This window comes from Oncorhynchus mykiss, chromosome 1, assembly GCF_013265735.2.
Source record: "Oncorhynchus mykiss isolate Arlee chromosome 1, USDA_OmykA_1.1, whole genome shotgun sequence".
Lineage (NCBI taxonomy): Eukaryota > Metazoa > Chordata > Actinopteri > Salmoniformes > Salmonidae > Oncorhynchus > Oncorhynchus mykiss.
The window spans coordinates 12,701,470-12,723,195 of record NC_048565.1 but is presented as its reverse complement, the minus strand read 5'-3'; the positions used below and the strand labels follow the sequence as shown (position 1 = coordinate 12,723,195).

The 21,726-nt window shown below is 39.6% G+C and overlaps 1 protein-coding gene across 3 annotated transcripts in view; it reads right to left on the bottom strand.

Moving 5' to 3' along the window:
* The window catches only part of LOC110536795 (serine/threonine-protein kinase TNNI3K), a 62,825-nt gene extending 42,302 nt beyond the window's left edge, over positions 1–20,523 (bottom strand). For all 3 annotated transcript variants that reach the window (XM_021622505.2, XM_021622570.2, XM_036944082.1), the window contains exons 1-11: positions 20,367–20,523; positions 19,684–19,792; positions 19,187–19,272; positions 14,208–14,305; positions 13,525–13,635; positions 13,252–13,350; positions 10,074–10,212; positions 9,456–9,600; positions 8,501–8,605; positions 8,322–8,416; positions 7,841–7,990 (exon numbers count right to left, since the gene is read on the bottom strand). In XM_021622505.2, the coding sequence (XP_021478180.1) occupies positions 7,841–7,990; positions 8,322–8,416; positions 8,501–8,605; positions 9,456–9,600; positions 10,074–10,212; positions 13,252–13,350; positions 13,525–13,635; positions 14,208–14,305; positions 19,187–19,272; positions 19,684–19,792; positions 20,367–20,406 (1,177 nt within the window). In that variant the 5' untranslated portion in view covers positions 20,407–20,523. The remainder of the gene's footprint in view (positions 1–7,840; positions 7,991–8,321; positions 8,417–8,500; positions 8,606–9,455; positions 9,601–10,073; positions 10,213–13,251; positions 13,351–13,524; positions 13,636–14,207; positions 14,306–19,186; positions 19,273–19,683; positions 19,793–20,366) is intronic.
* Between the last annotated feature and the right edge of the window lie 1,203 nt (positions 20,524–21,726).

The window sequence follows — 21,726 nt, the reverse complement described above, 5'->3', positions numbered from 1 at the left end:
GTATGATTACTACTACTACTACATGTATGATTACTACTACTACTACATGTATGATTACTACTACTACATGTATGACTACTACATGTATGACTACTACTACTACATGTATGACTACTACTACTACATGTATGACTACTACTACTACTACTACATGTATGATTACTACTACTACTACATGTATGACTACTACTACTACTACTACATGTATGACTACTACTACTACTACATGTATGACTACTACTACTACTACATGTATGACTACTACTACTACTACATGTATGACTACTACTACTACTACTACATGTATGACTACTACTACTACTACATGTATGACTACTACTACTACTACATGTATGACTACTACTACTACATGTATGACTACTACTACTACATGTATGACTACTACTACTACACGTATGACTACTACTACTACATGTATGATTACTACTACTGTATATATGATTACTTATACTATATGTATGACTACTACTACTACTACTACTACTGTATGTATGACTATTACTAATGTATGTATGATTACTACTACTACTACTACATGTATGACTACTGCTACTACTACTACCTTCCACTACTACCACTACTACTACAACTACTACTACTACCACTACATGTATGATTCCTACTACTACTACCACTACTACCACATGTATGACTACTACTACTACATGTATGACTACTACTACTACATGTATGATTACTACTACTACCACATGTATGACTACTACTACTACTACTACTACTACTACTACTACTACATGTATGACTACTACTACTACATGTATGATTACTACTGTATGTATGACTACTACTACTACATGTGTGATTACAACTACTACATTTATGACTACTACTACTACTACATGTATGACTACTACTACTACTACTACATGTATGATTACTACTACTACATGTATGACTACTACAACTACTACTATTACTACATGTATGATTACTACTACTACATGTATGACTACTACTACTACATGTATGACTACTACTACTACACGTATGACTACCACTACTACTACTACTACTACTACTACTACTACTACTACTACTACATGTGTGATTACTACTACTACATGTATGAATGAATAATACTACTACTACTACTACATGTATGATTACTACTACTACATGTATGACTACTACTTCTTCTACTACTACATGTGTGATTACTACTACTACATGTATGATTACCACTACTACATGTATTATTACTACTACTACATGTATGATTACTACTACTGCATGTATGAATACTACTACTACTACTACATGTATGACTACTACTACTACATGTATAATTACTACTACTACATGTATGACTACTACTACTACTATTACATGTATGATTACTACTACTACTACATGTATGATTACTACTACTACATGTATGACTACTACTACATGTATGACTACTACTACTACTACTACTATATGTATGATTACTACTACTACATGTATGAATGAATACTACTACTACATGTATGATTACTACTACTACATGTATGAGTACTACTACTACTACTACTACATGTATGATTACTACTACTACATATATGAATACTACTACTACTACTACTACATGTATGATTACTACTACTACGTGTATGAATACTACTACTACTACTACTACTACTACATGTATGATTACTACTACTACATGTATGAATACTACTACTACTACTACATGTATGATTACTACTACTACATGTATGAATACTACTACTACTACTACTACATGTATGATTACTACTACTACATGTATGATTACTACTACTACATGTATGAGTACTACTACTACTACATGTATGATTACTGCTACTACATGTGTGAATACTACTTCTACTACTACATGTGTGATTACTACTACTACATGTATGATTACTACTACTACATGTATGATTACTACTACTACTACTACTACATGTATGATTACTACTACTACATGTATGATTACTACTACTACATGTATGACTACTACTACTACTACTATTACATGTATGATTACTACTACTACTACATGTATGAATACTACTACTTCTACTACATGTATGACTACTACTACTACATGTATGACTACTACTACTACATGTATGATTACTACTACTACATGAATGACTACTACTACTACATGTATGATTACTACTACTACATGTATGACTACTACTACATGTATGACTACTACTACATGTATGATTACTACTACTACATGTATGATTACTACTACTACTACATGTATGATTACTACTGTATGTATGACTACTACTACTACATGTATGTATGACTACTACTACATGTATGATTACTACTACTACATGTATGACTACTACTACTACATGTATGACTACTACAACCACTACTAATACATGTATGACTACTATTACTGTATGTATGATTACTACTACTACATATATGATTACTACTACATGTATGACTACTACTACTACTACATGTATGGCTACTACTACTGTATGTATGATTACTACTACTAAATGTATGATTACTACTACTACATGTATGATTACTACTGTATGTATGATAACTACTACTACATGTATGATTACTACTACTACATGTATGACTACTACTACTACATGTATGATTACTACTGTATGTATGATTACTACTACTACTACTACTACATGAATGACTACTACTACTACATGTATGATTACTACTACTACATGTATGACTACTACTACATGTATGACTACTACTACATGTATGATTACTACTACTACATGTATGATTACTACTACTACTACATGTATGATTACTACTGTATGTATGACTACTACTACTACATGTATGTATGACTACTACTACATGTATGATTACTACTACTACATGTATGACTACTACTACTACATGTATGACTACTACAACCACTACTAATACATGTATGACTACTATTACTGTATGTATGATTACTACTACTACATATATGATTACTACTACATGTATGACTACTACTACTACTACATGTATGGCTACTACTACTGTATGTATGATTACTACTACTGTATGTATGATAACTACTACTACTGTATGTATGATTACTACTACTAAATGTATGATTACTACTACTACATGTATGATTACTACTGTATGTATGATAACTACTACTACATGTATGACTACTACTACTACTACATGTATGATTACTACTACTACATGTATGACTATTACTACTGTATGTATGACTACTACTACTTCTACCTACCACTACTACTACTACTACTACTACTACCTACCACTACTACTACTACTACTACCACTACATGTATGACTACTACTACATGTATGATTACTACTACTACATGTATGATTACTACTACTACATGTATGATTACTACTACTACATGTATGATTACTACTACTACATGTATGATTACTACTACTACATGTATGACTATTACTACTGTATGTATGACTACTACTACTTCTACCTACCACTACTACTACTACTACTACCTACCACTACTACTACTACTACTACTACTACTACTACCACTACATGTATGATTACTACTACTACTACTACTACTACATGTATGATTACTACTACTACATGTATGATTACTACTGTATGTATGATTACTACTACTACATGTATGACTACTACTACTACATGTATGATTACTACTACTACATGTATGACTATTACTACTGTATGTATGATTACTACTACTACATGTATGACTATTACTACTGTATGTATGATTACTACAACCACTACTACTACATGTATGACTACTACTACTGTATGTATGACTATTACTACTGTATGTATGATTACTACTACTACATGTATTACTACTACTACCTACCACTACTACTACTACTACTACTACTACTACTACTACTACTACCACTACATGTATGATTACTACTACTACTACTACCACTACATGTATGATTACTACTACTACATGTATGATTACTACTACTACATGTATGAATACTACTACTACATGTATGAATACTACTACTACTACAATGTATGATTACTACTACTACAAAAATCTTGCATTCTTTTAGTAAACCAGCACCTTGTGACATCACCAGAGTTTGCGGGATAGTTCCTTTCACCTTGGCTTGTACTCCATTTATAGAAGAGGCCATCACTGTGGCCCCATCGTAACACTGTGCCACAACTTTGGCTGTGCAGTCACACTCCTCTAAAAAGCTGATAATTCGGGCAGCATCCGCTTCTGCCAGTTTATCCTCAGTTACATCCTCCAATTTACCAAACCTTTCCTTCTCACCAGCATCGTTAGAGTAACGCAACACATAAGACATTTGGGCTTCATTGCTGATGTCTGTCGTCTCGTCAACCATGATGGTTGCTAAGGAGGTTTTTTTTAAATTCCTCCTTCATGACATCTGTCATTACATTCGCGACTGCATGTATCAGGTAATTTTGGATTTTGCTACAACCGCTGGAAGTGCCTGTGAACACGGTAGCTATAGCCAAATGGCAGTTTAACAATCTGCCATACATACCAAAAAATCCAGTATTTCCAAGAAGTTTCCCTTATTAGCTGATTCCTTACCCTCATCATGTCCACTGAATGCTAAATCTTGCTTGCCTAAAAACACAACCATATGAATCTCCCTGTTGTGCCTGACTTTATCATTGTGAGCAAGTGTCTCATTGCGCCGCTGCTTGTTGAGAAGAAGGTCTACTCTTGTTTCCCCAAATGGTTTAAACTCACTGTAGCTCGCAGGTGTGAAGTTGAGTTTTGGAGTCGAAGTGCTGACTTTGTCTAACAGGCTAAATCTTTGAAACCAGTTATCCAGGTTGAGCTATAGTATTATCAGTGCTGAAGAGTAGGCAATTCCAACAGTAAAGCTTTTTTGTCAGCTCACAGCCGGTTATCCACGGATAGTGCGCATAATAATGGGGCGGCAGGGTAGCCTAGTGATTAGAGCGTTGGACTAGTAACCAAGTTCAAATCCCCGAGCCGACAAGGTACAAATCTGCCATTCTGCCCCTGAACAGGCAGTTAACCCACTGTTCCTAGGCCGACATTGAAAATAAGAATTTGTTCTTAACTGACTTGCCTAGTTAAATAAAGGTTAAAAAAAATGTTTTATTGAAAATGCCTTTCAAAACAATTTTCTCTTCATACCAAATCAGGTAATGTCCTCGATTACTCTCTCTGCAGTTGCCATCGCCATCGTTACATACACTCAGCTAGCTGGGCTCAAGCGTGACAAAAAAAGATAAGGCTTGCTATTGGCTCTGAATTAGTGACGTATGCTTAGGCATCATACAATTGTCCCACCTATTACAAGACTATTTGTGATTGGTTGATTCTACTGTCATTCCAAAATGCTGCTCTAATCAAGTCAATGTCAATGTCTATTCAAAGCCTGAGCGCCTAGTCAATGAGTGTTGAGCCCAGCTAGATTATTTCTATCAAGAGACTACCAAAGAAAAATTCAGATTGGATATTTTTTTCTCTTGGATATTAACCCTTCTTTTCCCAACACAAACTGAAGAAATTCAATAGGAAGATCATTACAATTAAGGCAAAAAAAATATTAAATCAATGAAAAGAAAATTACTAATTATAATATATAAAAATATACACAGATTTGTATCTACCCTGAGGGCGTAGAGGGCCCTGATGGTTCCCTACTGACTACTACTGGGTAATGGTACAGTCACTACTACATGTATGCCAACGACTACTAATACTACTACTAATACTACTGGGTAGTACTACAGTCACTACTTGTTGTGAAATTGTTAGGTTATATTACTTGTTAGATATTACTGCATGGTCGGAACTAGAAGCACAAGCATTTCACTAAACTTGCATTAACACCTGCTAACCATGTGTATGTGACAAATGCATTTGATTTGATTTGATTTTACTACTACGATGTAGTACACAGTCACTACTATTACTTATACTCTCACTATTTATTCTTACTGAGACAGGGGTAGGGTGACAGTGTGGGGAGTAAAATCCATTACAAACAGTTACTCAGTGTACAGTGAGGGGAAAAAGTATTTGATCCCCTGCTGATTTTGTACGTTTGCCCACTGACAAAGAAATGATCCATCTATAATTTTAATGGTAGGTTTATTTGAACAGTGAGAGACAGAATAACAACAAAAAAAATCCAGGAAAACGCATGTCAAAAGTGTTATAAATTGATTTGCATTTTAATGAGGGAAACAAGTATTTGACCCCCTCTCAATCAGAAAGATTTCTGGCTCCCAGGTGTCTTTTATACAGGTAAAGAGCTAAGATTAGGAGCACACTCTTAAAGGGAGTGCTCCTAATCTCAGTTTGTTACCTGTATAAAAGACACCTGTCCACAGAAGCAATCAATCAATCGGATTCCAAACTCTACACCATGGCCAAGACCAAAGAGCTCTCCAAGGATGTCAGGGACAAGATTGTAGACCTACACAAGGCTGGAATGGGCTACAAGACCATCGCCAAGCAGCTTGGTGAGAAGGTGACAACAGTTGGAGCGATTATTCTCAAATGGAAGAAACACAAAAGAACTGTCAATCTCCCTCGGCCTGGGGCTCCATGCAAGATCTCACCTCGTGGAGTTGCAATGATCATGAGAACGGTGAGGAATCAGCCCAGAACTACACAGGAGGATCTTGTCAATGATCTCAAGGCAGCTGGGACCATAGTCACCAAGAAAACAATTGGTAACACACTACACCGTGAAGGACTGAAGTCCTGCAGGGCCCGCAAGGTCCCCCTGCTCAAGAAAGCACATATACATGCCCGTCTGAAGTTTGCCAATGATTCAGAGGACAACTGGGTGAAAGTGTTGTGGTCAGAGGAGACCAAAATGGAGCTCTTAAGCATCAACTCAACTCGTCGTGTTTGGAGGAGGAGTAATGCTGCCTATGACCCCAAGAACACCATCCCCACTGTCAAAAATGGAGGTGGAATCATGCTTTGGGGGTGTTTTTCTGCTAAGGAGACAGGACAACTTCACTGTATCAAAGGAAGTATGGACGGGGCCATGTACCATCAAATCTTGGGTGAGAACCTCCTTCCCTCAGCCATGGCATTGAAAATGGGTTGTGGATGGGTATTCCAGCATGACAATGACCCAAAACACACGGCCAAGGCAACAAGGGAGTGGCTCAAGAAGAAGCACATTAAGGTCCTGGAGTGGCCTAGACAGTCTCATAAAAAAATCCCATAAATCCCATAATCCCATAAAAAAATCTGTGGAAGGAGCTGAAGGTTCGAGTTGCCAAACGTCAGCCTCGAAACCTTAATGACTTGGAGAAGATGGGAGTGGGACAAAATCCCTCCTGAGATGTGTGCAAACCTGGTGGCCAACTACAAGAAACGTCTGACCTCTGTGATTGCCAACAAAGGTTTTGCCACCAAGTACTAAGTCATGTTTTGCAGAGGGGTCAAATACTTATTTCCCTCATTAAAATCCAAATCAATTTATAACATTTTTGACATGCATTTTTCTGGATTTTTTGGTTGTTATTCTGTCCCTCACTGTTCAAATAAACCTACCATTAAAATTATAGACTGATCATTTTTGTCAGTAGGCAAACGTACAAAATCAGCAGGGGATCAAATACTTTTTTCCCTCACTGTACAGTACTGTCAAGGTTTCCTAGCAAAGTTCCTAGAAAGTTACAAACCATCCTCCTCACAATTCAAGGAAAGTCAATCATCTGTGAAAAAGAGATCTAGTAAAAATTTTATCATCTCAGCACTAATTACAAAATCTAGCCTTTCTGAGATACAGCTTTGTCTTTGGCCTCCCATTGGACAGACCCATGTGTCCATCACTGACTAACCTTTCTCATAGGCCCACATGAGGCAGGTCTGCTCCTCCTTCTCCCCACTGGACCGGCTGGGGTCACAAGCCACCAGGTTCATGTCAGCCCCGCTGTCCAATAGGAACTGGACCAGACGTATGTGGCCGTGGAAACATGCACTGTGCAGACCTACAGAGATAGTGACAGGGTTCATAGGTTATTAGCCTAAGCAGTCAGATCAACCGCTGGTTTAGAAGTCCTTGCCAATCGTCAAGGTCGTTTTTTATATTTGACTATTGCTGCAAAACATTTTTTTATTGGAACTAGATCTTATTAAGTGCTCTCGGGTGGTTTAGATGTTATTTGTAGGGCCAAGAGCTTTTCCTCTTCAGTTCTGGTCAACAAAAACTCCTGGCCTCAGTCATACTTTAACATTAGGGTCAAGATATTGTTCTGATCGCGTGACCTGGCCAGGGAAAACCTCCTGGCCTTAGGTTAGGTAACGAGGAGACATAGCCACCTGTGTGTCCGTCTCTGCCCTGATGGTTGATGCTCATGGCGTTCTGACCGAGCAGGAACTTGACCATCTCCAGACTCTTCCCATAGGTGCAGGCACTGTGGAGAGAGGTAGAGACTGCTGTTTTCTTGGAGCAGTACAGATGGAGAAGGTAACTCATAGGGTTACACTAGGGTTATTACCTGTGAAAGGCGGTCTCGCTAAATATGTTCTCCTTGGACAGACTCTCTGTGCCTGACAGCTGCACTATCTCCTTCACCACCTCAAACTTTCCATTGTAGCAGGCCCTGTGGAACACAGGCGCAATGAGTTGCAGATACAGCTAGACACATAAGGAGATCATAGTAGCTTTAATCAGTCTCAGTGAATAAGACCAGGGGCCATATGTATCAAATCAAATCACACTTTATTTATCACATGCTTTGTAAATAACAGGTGTAGACTAACAGTGAAATGCCCTTCCCAACAATGCAGAGAGAAAAATATAGAAAAAATTATAACACAAAGAAAAAATACACAATGAGTAAAGATAACTTTGCTATATACACGGGAACCAGTACCAAGTTGATGTCCAGGGGTTTGAGGTAGATATGGGCAGGGGTAAAGTGAATAAACAACAAGATATATCATTAACAGTAGCAGTAGTGTATGCGATGAGTCAAAAGAGTTACTGCAAAAGAGGGTCAATGTCGATTGTCAGGGTAGCTATTTTGTGGACTCATCTATTTGGAAGTCTTATCTGCGGGCCCATGCCAACATTTTTCTGCCTCCTGGGGGTGAAGAGGCATTGTCGTGCCTTCTTCATGACTGTGTTGGTGTGTGTGGATCACGTAAATCCCTTAGTGATCAAGTGTCTCAGAGTAGGAGCACTGATTTAGGATCAGTTTTGACTTTCAGTTTAGATCACAATGAATACTGGTTACATAGATGGCGGGGGTAGATTCTAGATCAGCCATCCAACTCTGAGACACTTGATACAAACATCCCCAGTAGAGTTCAATCTGCTGCTGAACTCCTCAGAGGGTACTGACATGAGCCAGTGAAATCATTCTGTCTATTTCCCCCGTGTTGTACTCTAAATGGTTTCACCCCAGATGTTCTTATCATTATGATATACTGTATCATTAGTTAACTCACAGGTGGAGAGGGGTGTCTCCGTAGATGTTGACGGAGTGAGGCTGTAGCTCAAAGTTGCCCTGCAACAGGAAGTGGACCACTTCATGGTGGCCGAAACGGGCACAGAAGTGGAGTGGGACGTGGTCCTCATTGTCCTGAGCATTCACTGTGGAGGAAGAAGGACTGAGTTGTTTTCTGGTTGGGCAACTTTAAATAAGCCAGTAATTTTCTTACTAAAACCATTTACAACTTTAAATACGCCAGTAATTTCCTTACCAAAACCATTTACAACTTTAAATAAGCTAGTAATTTCCTTACTAAAACCATTTACAACTTTAAATAAGCCAGTAATTTCCTTACTAAAACCATTTACAACTTTGAACACTTTGCTGAAACCATGAATAAATCCAGAGTCGTTGTGTGACTTGTAGATAAACATGATGGTCAGTACCGGTAGACCATAATGAACATCAGGTCCACTATGCAGTTACATCATAATGTTCCCCACTCAAGCGCATGTCCCATCAAGATAAACAGTATATCACCTGAACTGTGGATTGTATTGAGAGCATGTTTACAGACACGGTGAAACTCAAGCATGTACCATGTAGCTCCCAGACCTACTGCACTAACTCTCACCTTCAGTCTTGCTCCCCTCTGCCAGCAGCAGTTTTACGACGCTGAGGAAGCCCTTGGCGGCTGCCAGGTGTAACGGTCTGTCTCCCACCTCCCCACTCACATTTACATCCGCCCCAAACTTCAACAACAGCTTAGCCACCTGAGAGATTTACATTTTAAACATTTAGCAGACACTCTTATCCAGAATGACTTACAATTAGTGCATTCACCTTAAGATAGCTAGGTGAGACAACAACACATCACAATCGTGGCGGGCTGCGGCATTCTGGATAAGTTGCAGAGATTTGATGGCACAAGCAGGGAGCCCAGCCAACAGAGAATTGCAGTAGTCTAGACGGGAAATGCAAAGTTCCTGGATTAGGACCTACGCCACTTCCTGTGTGAGGAAAGGTCATACTCTACGAATGTTGTAGAGCATGAACCTGTTTTGATGTTTGCTGAGAACGACAGGGTCCAGGGTCACACTGAGGTTATTTGTGACTCACAACCTGGATTCAGTCTTATGTAGAACAATTTGAAATTGTGCATGATCATGCATGATGGACTCCCTGTCACGGATGTCATGCCAGGGTTGCCCTTAGTTTGAAGATGTAATCCGGAGACAGGTGTTTTCTCCCTCTCTTTAGCTATTATATTCTAATTCCACTGATTTCAAAACTCGATCCTCCAGAAAGTGGAGAGAGACACTTATGCAGCACCACTACACGATACATAAAAAAGACGTTTGACAGGATTACCAACACAGACTCACCAGTTCAAATAGACAGAAGCATTCTATATGGCAGACCAATCCAAACTCCTTTTTTGGTATATCCAGCCCACTCATTATCTCAGCCAATCATGGCTAGTGGGAAGGTTGCTGTCTTTTTATGTGGCTTTGCCAACAAGGCTCATAAATTAACACTTTGTTTTTAAGGCACATGAAAGTTCACATGTTCCAGAAGGAATTTCTGCCAAAAAAAACGCATTTTTGTAAAAACACATTTTAAAAAGTTCAAATGGCTCTCTTCTGAAGCCGTGACTTGCGACATACACCTAGTTTCCTGAAACAGGTCACATTTGCACTCTGGAAGAGGGACAGCATGGCAGAGCGGAGAGCCTCTGTGACACAGAGGAGAGTGGTCTTAGTTGAGTGAGCAGCATTGAAGCCTGACTGGATAGGGTTTTGAAGATCGTTCTGAGAGAGATAACGAGAGAGTTGGTCAGAGACAGCACACTCAAGTGTTTTGGAAAGATAAGAAAGAAGAGATACTGGTCTGTAGTTTTTGACATCAGATGAGTCGACTGTTGGTTTCTTGAGGAGGGGAGCAACTCTGTCCATCTTTAAGTCAGAGGGGACACAGCCAGTGGAAAGGGATGAGTTAATGTGATGAGGGAAGTGAGAAGGTCTCCAGAGATAGTCTGGAGAAGGGAGGATGGGATGGGGTCAAGTGGGCAGGATTTCATCTGGAGAGAGAGGGAAGAAAGAGATCAATGTGTAGGGTAGTTCTGATTAGGACCAGTGGACTCAATAGGCTGAGGGAATGACAAGCAGATGTCATCAAAGGATTAAGGAGGGAGGAGAAAGTGGAGAGGAGTTTCCCAGGGTTGTAGGTAGAAGCTTGAAATTTAGAGTGATAGAAAGTGTGGATACAGATGAACAGAAGGTAGAAGTGAAGGGAGTGGATGACAGGTCCTCCGAAAATGTAGTTTTCTTCCATTTCTGCTCAGCTGCCTGCAGCCCTGTTCTGTTAGCACGCAGTTAGTCACTCAGCCACAGAGTGGAAGGGGAAGGTTGAGCCGGCGGGGAGGAAAGTGGACAGTGGGAGTCAAAGTAGGCGGAAAAGGAGGAGAGTAGGGTCAAAGAGGCAGAGTCAGAGTCATTTGACAGGAGGGAGAAGGATTTAGCAGGAGAGAAGGAAGAGAAAATAGGATAGAAGAGAAGAGAGTAGTGGGAGAGAGAACAAAGATTGAGGCAGTGCATGACCATCTGGATAGGGGCTGAGTGGGTAGTGTTGGAGGAGAGAGGGAGAGAATAGTAGTGACCAGAAACCTGCAGGGGGGGTGCAGTGAGATTAGTCTGTTTGTCTTGTGAATGGGAGCATGACTGGGAAAGGCTGAGATCGAAAGAGGAAAGGAGTGGAAAGAAAGAGGGGGAAAGAAATTAATTGAAGTCAGGTGTTGCGGGGTTAAAGTTGCACAGTACGATGAGTGGTGAGCCATGGTCGGGAAATTAGCTTATCAAGGTGTCAAGCTCATTGAGGAACTCTCCAACAGCACCTGGTGGGTGATATATGACAACAATGTTAAACTTGATTGGACAAGTGACAGTGACAGCATTGAATTCAAGTGAGGAGATAGACGGGTGAGATAGGGGGAAAAGAGAACATCTCCACTTAGGAGAAATTAGTAGCTCTGTGCCACTACTGCGACGACCAGATGCTTTTGGACTATGAGAGAACACATAGTCAGAGGACGAGGTAGCAGCTGGAGTAGCAGTGTTCTCTGATGTAATCCATGTTTCTGTCAGGGCCCAAAATTGTAGGGAGATAAACTCAGCCTTAGAGACTGCAGATCGTCAGTTCCAAACGCTGCCGGAGACTAGGAATTCATTGGTTGTGCATGGAGGGTACACTAAATTAGAAGGTTTGCAGCCACGGGCTGGTGAGCATCTGTAAAACCTACAGGTAGAGGAGCGAACTGGGATAGAAAACACACACATACTTGCCAAAGCTACAAAAGAGCAAAATGATATCATCAGAGAATAACTGGGTAAGATACTCAAGTGTATTTTGGAGAGACCTAGCTCTGGTCCGGGGCATTACTGCGCGTTCCTCTACTAACAGAGCAGAGGCAACTCGTTGTTTTTGTCACGTGATGGGAGCAGAGTTTAGAGAGACCCACTTGAGACAAACTTGACAGGGAAGTGGGAACTGAGCCTGTGGGATAACTGTAATATACACTGTACAGAGAAGTCCTAAATGTCACTCTTTTCCTTATAGCCCATAGGGCTCTGGTCAAAAGTAGTGCACTATGAAAGCAAAAGGATGCCATTTTGGGACATAGCCTACATCCCCGGTATCAAGAAAAGGGAATGAACAGATTTCAACACATCCGTTGCTTGGCAGAAGGTAAAGAGGGATATCTTGGATGAAGCTACCGACACTGTTATATTAGGACACAATGTTTAAACCATTACCTGGTCATGGCCATAGTAAGCAGCAATATGCAGAGGAGTAAAGAAGACAGCATCCTGGACGTTGACATAGGCTCCATGCTGGAGAAGGATATCCACTGCCTAAGAATTACAAGATGTAAGCTACATTACAGGACGTATTATTATCATATCACAAAATCTCTTGTTGGAACACCCATTGTTGCCGACACCAGCAGAACTATTCCTAAATATGAATAGTACTGTACAGAATGTGAAGTAATGTCTGAGACTGGTATGAACAGGGGCCGTGCCCACCTCATGGTGCCCAGCGATGGTGGCGATATGCAGGGCTGTGAGGGCACCGTACCCAACCTGCTGGATGTCTGCCCCTCCGTGGAGCATTGCCGTCACCAGCTCTGCATTGTCCTGGGAGGACACACAACTACTGTCAATCACAGGTTTGTTTTCACTTTAACATCACACTTGAGGAGAATTTAAATTATCCTTCCTTTATTCCTTGTGTCCTCTCCCTAAAAACCATTGGGGAAGCTAAGCTTCCTCCTGTTTGACCTTCTCTTCAGGCATTTTGAGGAGGTAAGGAATCAGGGAAGATACAGATGACGTTCACCCCAAGTTATCAACATCTTGATTAAGCCGAGACCTCAAATAGACAAATGTGTAATACTGATACTGTGTGCCTCAGGACTAGATGAACTCTCTCTAGTCCTTAGTATGAGAGCAAAACAGGACATATCCCACTGTTCATAGAACAATGTGTGCTTTGTGATGTGACTTGCACTCCACCATCTGGTAAAACCATGGAATGTCTCCATCTCATTTAACATAAAAGGACAATCGATAGAAACATTCACAAAATAATCACACGTCATAAACAGTAACCTACTCACTATGGAAACACACATATCTTTATAACTATATCAATAACACTGTCTTCAGATGAAGGCATGAAGGCAACAGGTGTCTAACCATTCTCTCACCTTATAGACAGCCAGGTGTAGAGCAGTGAACCCATTCCTGGTAAGCCTGGATGGACGTAGGCCTTTCAGCATCAGAGTCCTTATGTGGACTTTATTCCCTGGAGAAAACAATATACTAGCCTCGCATCAGATCTGTCTGTGGTATATTATCTATGTTTTAATTATTATTATTATTTTATTTTTTAAATATATATATATATATATATATATATGTATTTCATTTTTTAGGGGGTAGATCAGCTTTAATATTTCAATATTTTAATATTTCATTGGCTTCTATCAATGTAATTGTGTAACGGCTGTCCTCTGACGAGGAGTAGTAAGGATCGGAGGACCAATGCGCAGCGTTAAACCAATCAAACACTGAAACAAAACAATAAACGCCACGTGAAATAACCAACGGAAACAGTTCCGTGTGGAACACACAGACACAGAAAATAAACACCCACCAAACACAAGTGGGAAAAGGCTACCTAGGTATGATTCTCAATCAGAGACAACTAAATCAAATAAATCAAATCAAAGGAACTAAGGTCAGAACGTGACAAATTGTCTGCATCACTTCCAATCCCTCATATTTTTGGGGCTCAACCCCTCCCATCAAATTTTTTTTAAATCCTTAAATGAAACTGGAATAGTTTTTTATTCATCACAATTTTCTTTAACTAATTTAGGTTTTAATGCAGGGCAGACAGACAACTTCCTTACATTTTCCCCCTTCCACATTCCTCTTACATTTTTGCGGTAATGATGCAATTAGTTGGTTGTAATTTTGGGTAGAGCAGTGTGTTTTTTCTTTTCTAAAAATAATGTTTTTTTTAAACAATTGTTATGTTTGAGTTTAATCACAATATTTGTTATATTATTTGTTCTGTCTTTTCTGGTGGATTATTTAAAAATAGCGATATTTGGGAGATGTAAATAACTGAAACTGAGCGGTTGTAATCTGAATAAAGTGAAAAAGGCCTTTCTTAAACATAGGGTGAGACGTTCTAACTAATTTGCTAGAGAACCAGTTTGTATTTAAGCATAACTTTTGTATGACTGAAGCCTTTAGTGAGAGATCTAATGCTCTAATATTTTATAATTTCTGCCCCCCGAAGGCATCTTCGTTACATAAATAGGCCCGTTTAATTTTATCTGGCTTGCCGTTCCAATAAAATGTAATATTTTTTTCTCTAATATTTTTTTAAAAAACTGTTCGCTAGGTGTGGGCAAGCCCAAAAACAAATAGGTATACTGAGATATGACCAAATAGTTTATCCGATTTTTCCACAAATATAAAAGCATTTTCCTTTCCATGGTAGCAAGATCTTATCTATTTTTGCTAACTTTCTATAAAAATGTATTGGAGTGAAATCATTTATTTATTTTTGTATATGTATACCGAGTATATCCACATCACCATCAGACCATTTTATTGATAAACTACATGGTAATGTAAAAGTTAAATTTTTGTGTGATCCAATACGTAATATAGTAGTTACAGTGCCTTGCGAAAGTATTCGGCCCCCTTGAACTTTGCGACCTTTTGCCACATTTCAGGCTTCAAACATAAAGATATAAAACTTTATTTTTTTGTGAAGAATCAACAACAAGTGGGACACAATCATGAAGTGGAACGACATTTATTGGATATTTCAAACTTTTTTAACAAATCAAAAACTGAAAAATTGGGCGTGCAAAATTATTCAGCCCCTTTACTTTCAGTGCAGCAAACTCTCTCCAGAAGTTCAGTGAGGATCTCTGAATGATCCAATGTTGACCTAAATGACTAATGATGATAAATACAATCCACCTGTGTGTAATCAAGTCTCCGTATAAATGCACCTGCACTGTGATAGTCTCAGAGGTCCGTTAAAAGCGCAGAGAGCATCATGAAGAACAAGGAACACACCAGGCCACACCGAGATACTGTTGTGAAGAAGTTTAAAGCCGGATTTGGATACAAAAAGATTTCCCAAGCTTTAAACATCCCAAGGAGCACTGTGCAAGCGATAATATTGAAATGGAAGGAGTATCAGACCACTGCAAATCTACCAAGACCTGGCCGTCCCTCTAAACTTTCAGCTCATACAAGGAGAAGACTGATCAGAGATGCAGCCAAGAGGCCCATGATCACTCTGGATGAACTGCAGAGATCTACAGCTGAGGTGGGAGACTCTGTCCATAGGACAACAATCAGTCGTATATTGCACAAATCTGGCCTTTATGGAAGAGTGGCAAGAAGAAAGCCATTTCTTAAAGATATCCATAAAAAGTGTCGGTTAAAGTTTGCCACAAGCCACCTGGGGGAGACACCAAACGTGGAAGAAGGTGCTCTTGTCAGATGAAACCAAAATTAAACTTTTTGGCAACAATGCAAAACGTTATGTTTGGCGTAAAAGCAACACACCATCCCCACTGTCAAACATGGTGGTGGCAGCATCATGGTTTGGGCCTGCTTTTCTTCAGCAGGGACAGGGAAGATGGTTAAAATTGATGGGAAGATGGATGGAGCAAAATACAGGACCATTCTGGAAGAAAACCTGATGGAGTCTGCAAAAGACCTGAGACTGGGACGGAGATTTGTCTTCCAACAAGACAATGATCCAAAACATAAAGCAAAATCTACAATGGAATGGTTCAAAAATAAACATATCCAGGTGTTAGAATGGCCAAGTCAAAGTCCAGACCTGAATCCAATCGAGAATCTGTGGAAAGAACTGAAAACTGCTGTTCACAAATGCTCTCCATCCAACCTCACTGAGCTCGAGCTGTTTTGCAAGGAGGAATGGGAAAAAATGTCAGTCTCTCGATGTGCAAAACTGATAGAGACATACCCCAAGCGACTTACAGCTGTAATCGCAGCAAAAGGTGGCGCTACAAAGTATTAACTTAAGGGGGCTGAATAATTTTGCACGCCCAATTTTTCAGTTTTTGATTTGTTAAAAAAGTTTGAAATATCCAATAAATGTCGTTCCACTTCATGATTATGTCCCACTTGTTGTTGATTCTTCACAAAAAAATACAGTTTTATATCTTTATGTTTGAAGCCTGAAATGTGGCAAAAGGTCGCAAAGTTCAAGGGGGCCGAATACTTTCGCAAGGCACTGTATATAGTAAATAATAGTACACTCATAATTTGGTTGTAATTCAGAGAGGTTAGAAAAATGATCTAGATCCTATATTGTCTGTTCCCAGATCTACAGTACCAATCAAAAATTTGGACACACCTACTCATTCAAGGGTTTTTCTTTATTTTTTATTTTTTATACATTGTAGAATAATAGTGAAGACATCAAAATTATGAAATACACATATGGAATCATGTGGTAACCAAAAAGGTGTTGTCCAAAGTAGTTACCCTTTGCCTTGATGACAGCTTTAAACACTCTTGGCATACTCTCAACCATATTCATGAGGTAGTCACGAGGAATGCATTTCAATTAACAGGTGTGGCTTGTTAAAAGTTAGTTTGTGGAATTGTTATCCTTCTTAATGTGTTTGAGCCAATCAGTTGTGTTGTGACAAGGTAGGGGTGGTATACAGAGGATAGCCCTATTTGGTAAAAGACCAAGTCCATATTGTGTCAAGAACAGCTCAAATAAGCAAAGAAAAACAACAGTCCATCATTACTTTAAGACATGAAGGTCAGGCAATGCGGAACATTTCAAGAACTTTGAACCTTTCTTCCAAGTGCAGTCGCAAAAACCATCAAGCTCTATGATGAAACTGGCTATCATGAGTACCGCCACAGGAAAGGAGACTGCATGAATCAGGCCTTCATGATCGAATTGCTGCAAAGAAACCACTACTAAAGGACACCAAAAAGAAGAAGAGACTTGCTTGTGCCAAGAAACACGAGCAATGTACATTAGTAGACAGTGGAAATCTGTCCTTTGGTCTGATGAGTCCAAATTTGAGATTTTTGGTTCCAACCGCTGTGTCTTTTTGAGACGCAGAGTAGGTGAACGGATGATCTCTGCATGTGTGGTTCCCACCGTGAAGCATTGAGGAGGTGTGATGGTGTGGGGGTGCTTTGCTGGTGAGACTGTCAGTGATTTATTTAGAATTCAAGGCACACTCAACCAGCATGGCTACCACAGCATTCTGCAGCGATATGCCATCTCATCTGGTTTGTGGCTAGGTAACTGTCATTTGTTTTTCAACAGGACAATGACACAACACACCTCCAGGCTGTGTAAGGGCTATTTGACCAAGAAGGAGAGTGATGGAGTGCTGCATCAGATGACCTGGCCTCCACATTCACCCGCCCTCAACCCAATTGAGATGGTTTGGGATGAGACGGACTGCAAAGTGAAGGAAAAGCAGACAACAAGTGCTCAGCATATGTGGGAACTCCTTCAAGACTGTTGGAAAAGCATTCCAGGTGAAGCTGGTTGAGAGAATGCCAAGAGTGTGCAAAGCTGTCATCAAGACAAAGGGTGGCTACTTTGAAGAATCTAAATGTAAAATATATTTTGATTCGTTTAACGCTTTTTCGGTTACTACATGATTCCATGTGTTATTTCATAGTTGTGATGTCTTCACTATTATTCTACAATGTAGAAAATAGTAAAATAAAGAAAAACCCTTGAATGAGTAGGTGTGTCCAAACCTTTGACTGGTACTGTTAATTTAAGTAATAAGGCCCGAGGGGGTGTGGTATATGGCCACATACCACAAACCCCCGAGGTGCCTTATTGCTATTATAAACTGGTTACAGAATTAGGACAGTAAAAATACATGTTTTGTCATACCCGCGGTATACGGTCTCATATACCACGGCTTTCAGCTAATCTGCATTCAAGGCTCGAACCACCCAGTTTATATTGCTGGTTAGACAGCATAAACAGATCTGGGACCAGGCTAAAAAAAAAAACACTGGAGCACAATCAAAGCTAATGAGCCCATGGGCATCAAGCCAAGAGTGCAGCAGCATATGTAACAGTGTAATGTTTTGGTAAGAGGTTATTAATAGTAATAATCGTACATACCGCCACACATGCAGCAGAGATGCAACAGGGACAGTCCGCTCTCTGTCCGGTAATTCAAGTTCACTTTCTGGAAAGCTTCATCAGAGCTGAGTTATCCAAATACAAATGCAAATGTAAGTTGAGTGTAAAAATGTGTAATTACAATAGTTATTACTCTGTACTTTACACCATAATTAGGACACTGATGTAAAACGTATAATGCATTTAATAAAACATATAACAACAGCAATAATCAACCCAGAAGACATTCGGACATTGTCTAGAACTATGACATGTATATGGAGACTGGGCATGAGTCACAATCATAACATTTCTGTGATGTCATATCCTGACATGTGAAAGACTGAATAGGGATGAATGCATCACTTTCACAGAGAGCTAATGTTACCTGAAGTCATTATCATAAAATGTTTGGCATGTTATGATGTTATATGTGAAAGACTGAATAGAGAATAAATGTATCGCTTTTATCACAGATGCACACATGCAGCTGTTACCTGAAGACCTGTTTGAGGTCTGTCAGTTCGCTGTCTTTGATGCGTAGGTCATCCTCCAGCCTCTCGATGATCACAGAGTATGACTCACTCACCTTCTTCTTCCACTCATCTTCAGAAAGGGAGTTAGCCCAGTGTTAGCATAGACATAGCATAATTTAGTGAGCTATTAGCCTGATTGTGACTGAGGTACTTTAATTTTAAAAAGCTGAAACACTTTCCATAGTTGGAAAGGATCCCTGAAAGGGATTTAGTACATCTATAGAATGCATTTCCCGTCACTTGTATTTTCCAATTTTATTTAACTAGGCAAGTCAGTTAAGAACAAATTCTTATTTTCAATGACGGCCTAGTGGGTTAACTGCCTGTTCAGGGGCAGAACGATAGATTTGTACCTTGTCAGCTCGGGGGTTTGAACTTGCAACTTTCTGGTTACTAGTCCAACGCTCTAACCACTAGGCTACCCTGCCGCCCCAATGTTAAATAATGTAAGTTTTCTATATCCTAGTTTAATTACCAAAGGAAGAATTGAAGGTAAAAAAAAATGGCAGCAAAAGTTACTACCACCCTATTGGGTATACATTCTTCAAAGCAAAGCTTCTTAATAGGATTCTATAGTACATATTTAGACCCCGACATATACTCTCTTAGGCAGCACAAAACACTGAAAGAGAACAAGCCATTACCTGTACATGTCTGAGTTGGTCTTGATTTATAATTTCCCATTGAACCTCTTCTTTTTTTTTCTCCCTGTGTACGTTGTATAGTTTGGTGGAGCAGAGGAGTGAAGCAGTAACACTATCCCTATCTCAGTCACAATAGAGCAGGACCAGATAAAGAGGGATCATGGCAGAGGGCTAAAAATAAATACATCTCTGAGAGGAATGCCTGACCACTATGACAACTGATCTGTGTGTGTATTGCTCTTTTCAAACAGCAGGTGGCCATTACCTTATATTGTCTTGCACAAGCCATCGGTCAGTTTTCAATTATTTTTTAAAGTTGTTTGAACTGCTTGATGGCCTGAAAACGAAATAATGTAGTCAGAATTGCAAGGAAACTGTCTTAGGATTTAACTACTGACAGCTTGACCACAAAAGAGTACTCCTGTTCCTTGCAGTGATTAAATAAAACTATTTGAAGAATGAGGACCTATGGAATGGCATCCATGTTGCTTAGCCTTCCACTTCATCTATACATCACAAAGTTGCCACAGACCATGTCCCAGTCCAATTTGTGTGGTGGATATTCTCATTCCCCACATTATCTCTGGTGAAACCTATAGGGATGCCAGTATGACATCATTGACTACTTGCTTGCCGATAGGCCACTACCTATACATAACTCAAATCAAACTTTATTTGTCACATGCGCCGAATACAACCTTACCGTGAAATGCTTACACCAGCGTTGCTTGCTGTTTGGGGTTTTAGGCTGGGTTTCTGTACAGCACTTTGATATATCAGCTGATGTAAGAAGGGCTATATAAATACATTTGATTTGACTTGGGTGACTGGAGTCTTGGACAATTTTTTGGTCTTTTCTCTGACACCGCCAAGTATATAGGTCCTGGATGGCAGGAAGCTTGGCCCCAGAGATGCACTACCCTCTGTAGCGCCAAGATGCCGAGCAGTTGCCATACCAGGCGGTGAGGCAACCAGTCAGGATGCTCTCGATGGTGCAGTTGTAGAACTCTGCATAGGATGTCAAGAGCCGTTCCCTTACACTTGTGTTCAAAAATAGAGCAGAGCACCAGTGGAATGCACATAGAAATAGAATCAGAACTGATGGCTATGATGCCTCATACTAGCTTAGAACAATGAAGAGGCACACAACTCTGAAAGCTTTTTGTCAATTATTTTCAGTCATTATTACAAAATTGATTGTCAATACCATATAATTTCCCCATAGACACATTTCTAAATATGCCCAAAAATCTAAATCTTAAATATCAAAACAGCTGATCCAACCTATGCACCTGTTAATCATTAACATGAACCCACCACATTGTATCCCTATTTCAGTTCAATTTAACACAGAATCATT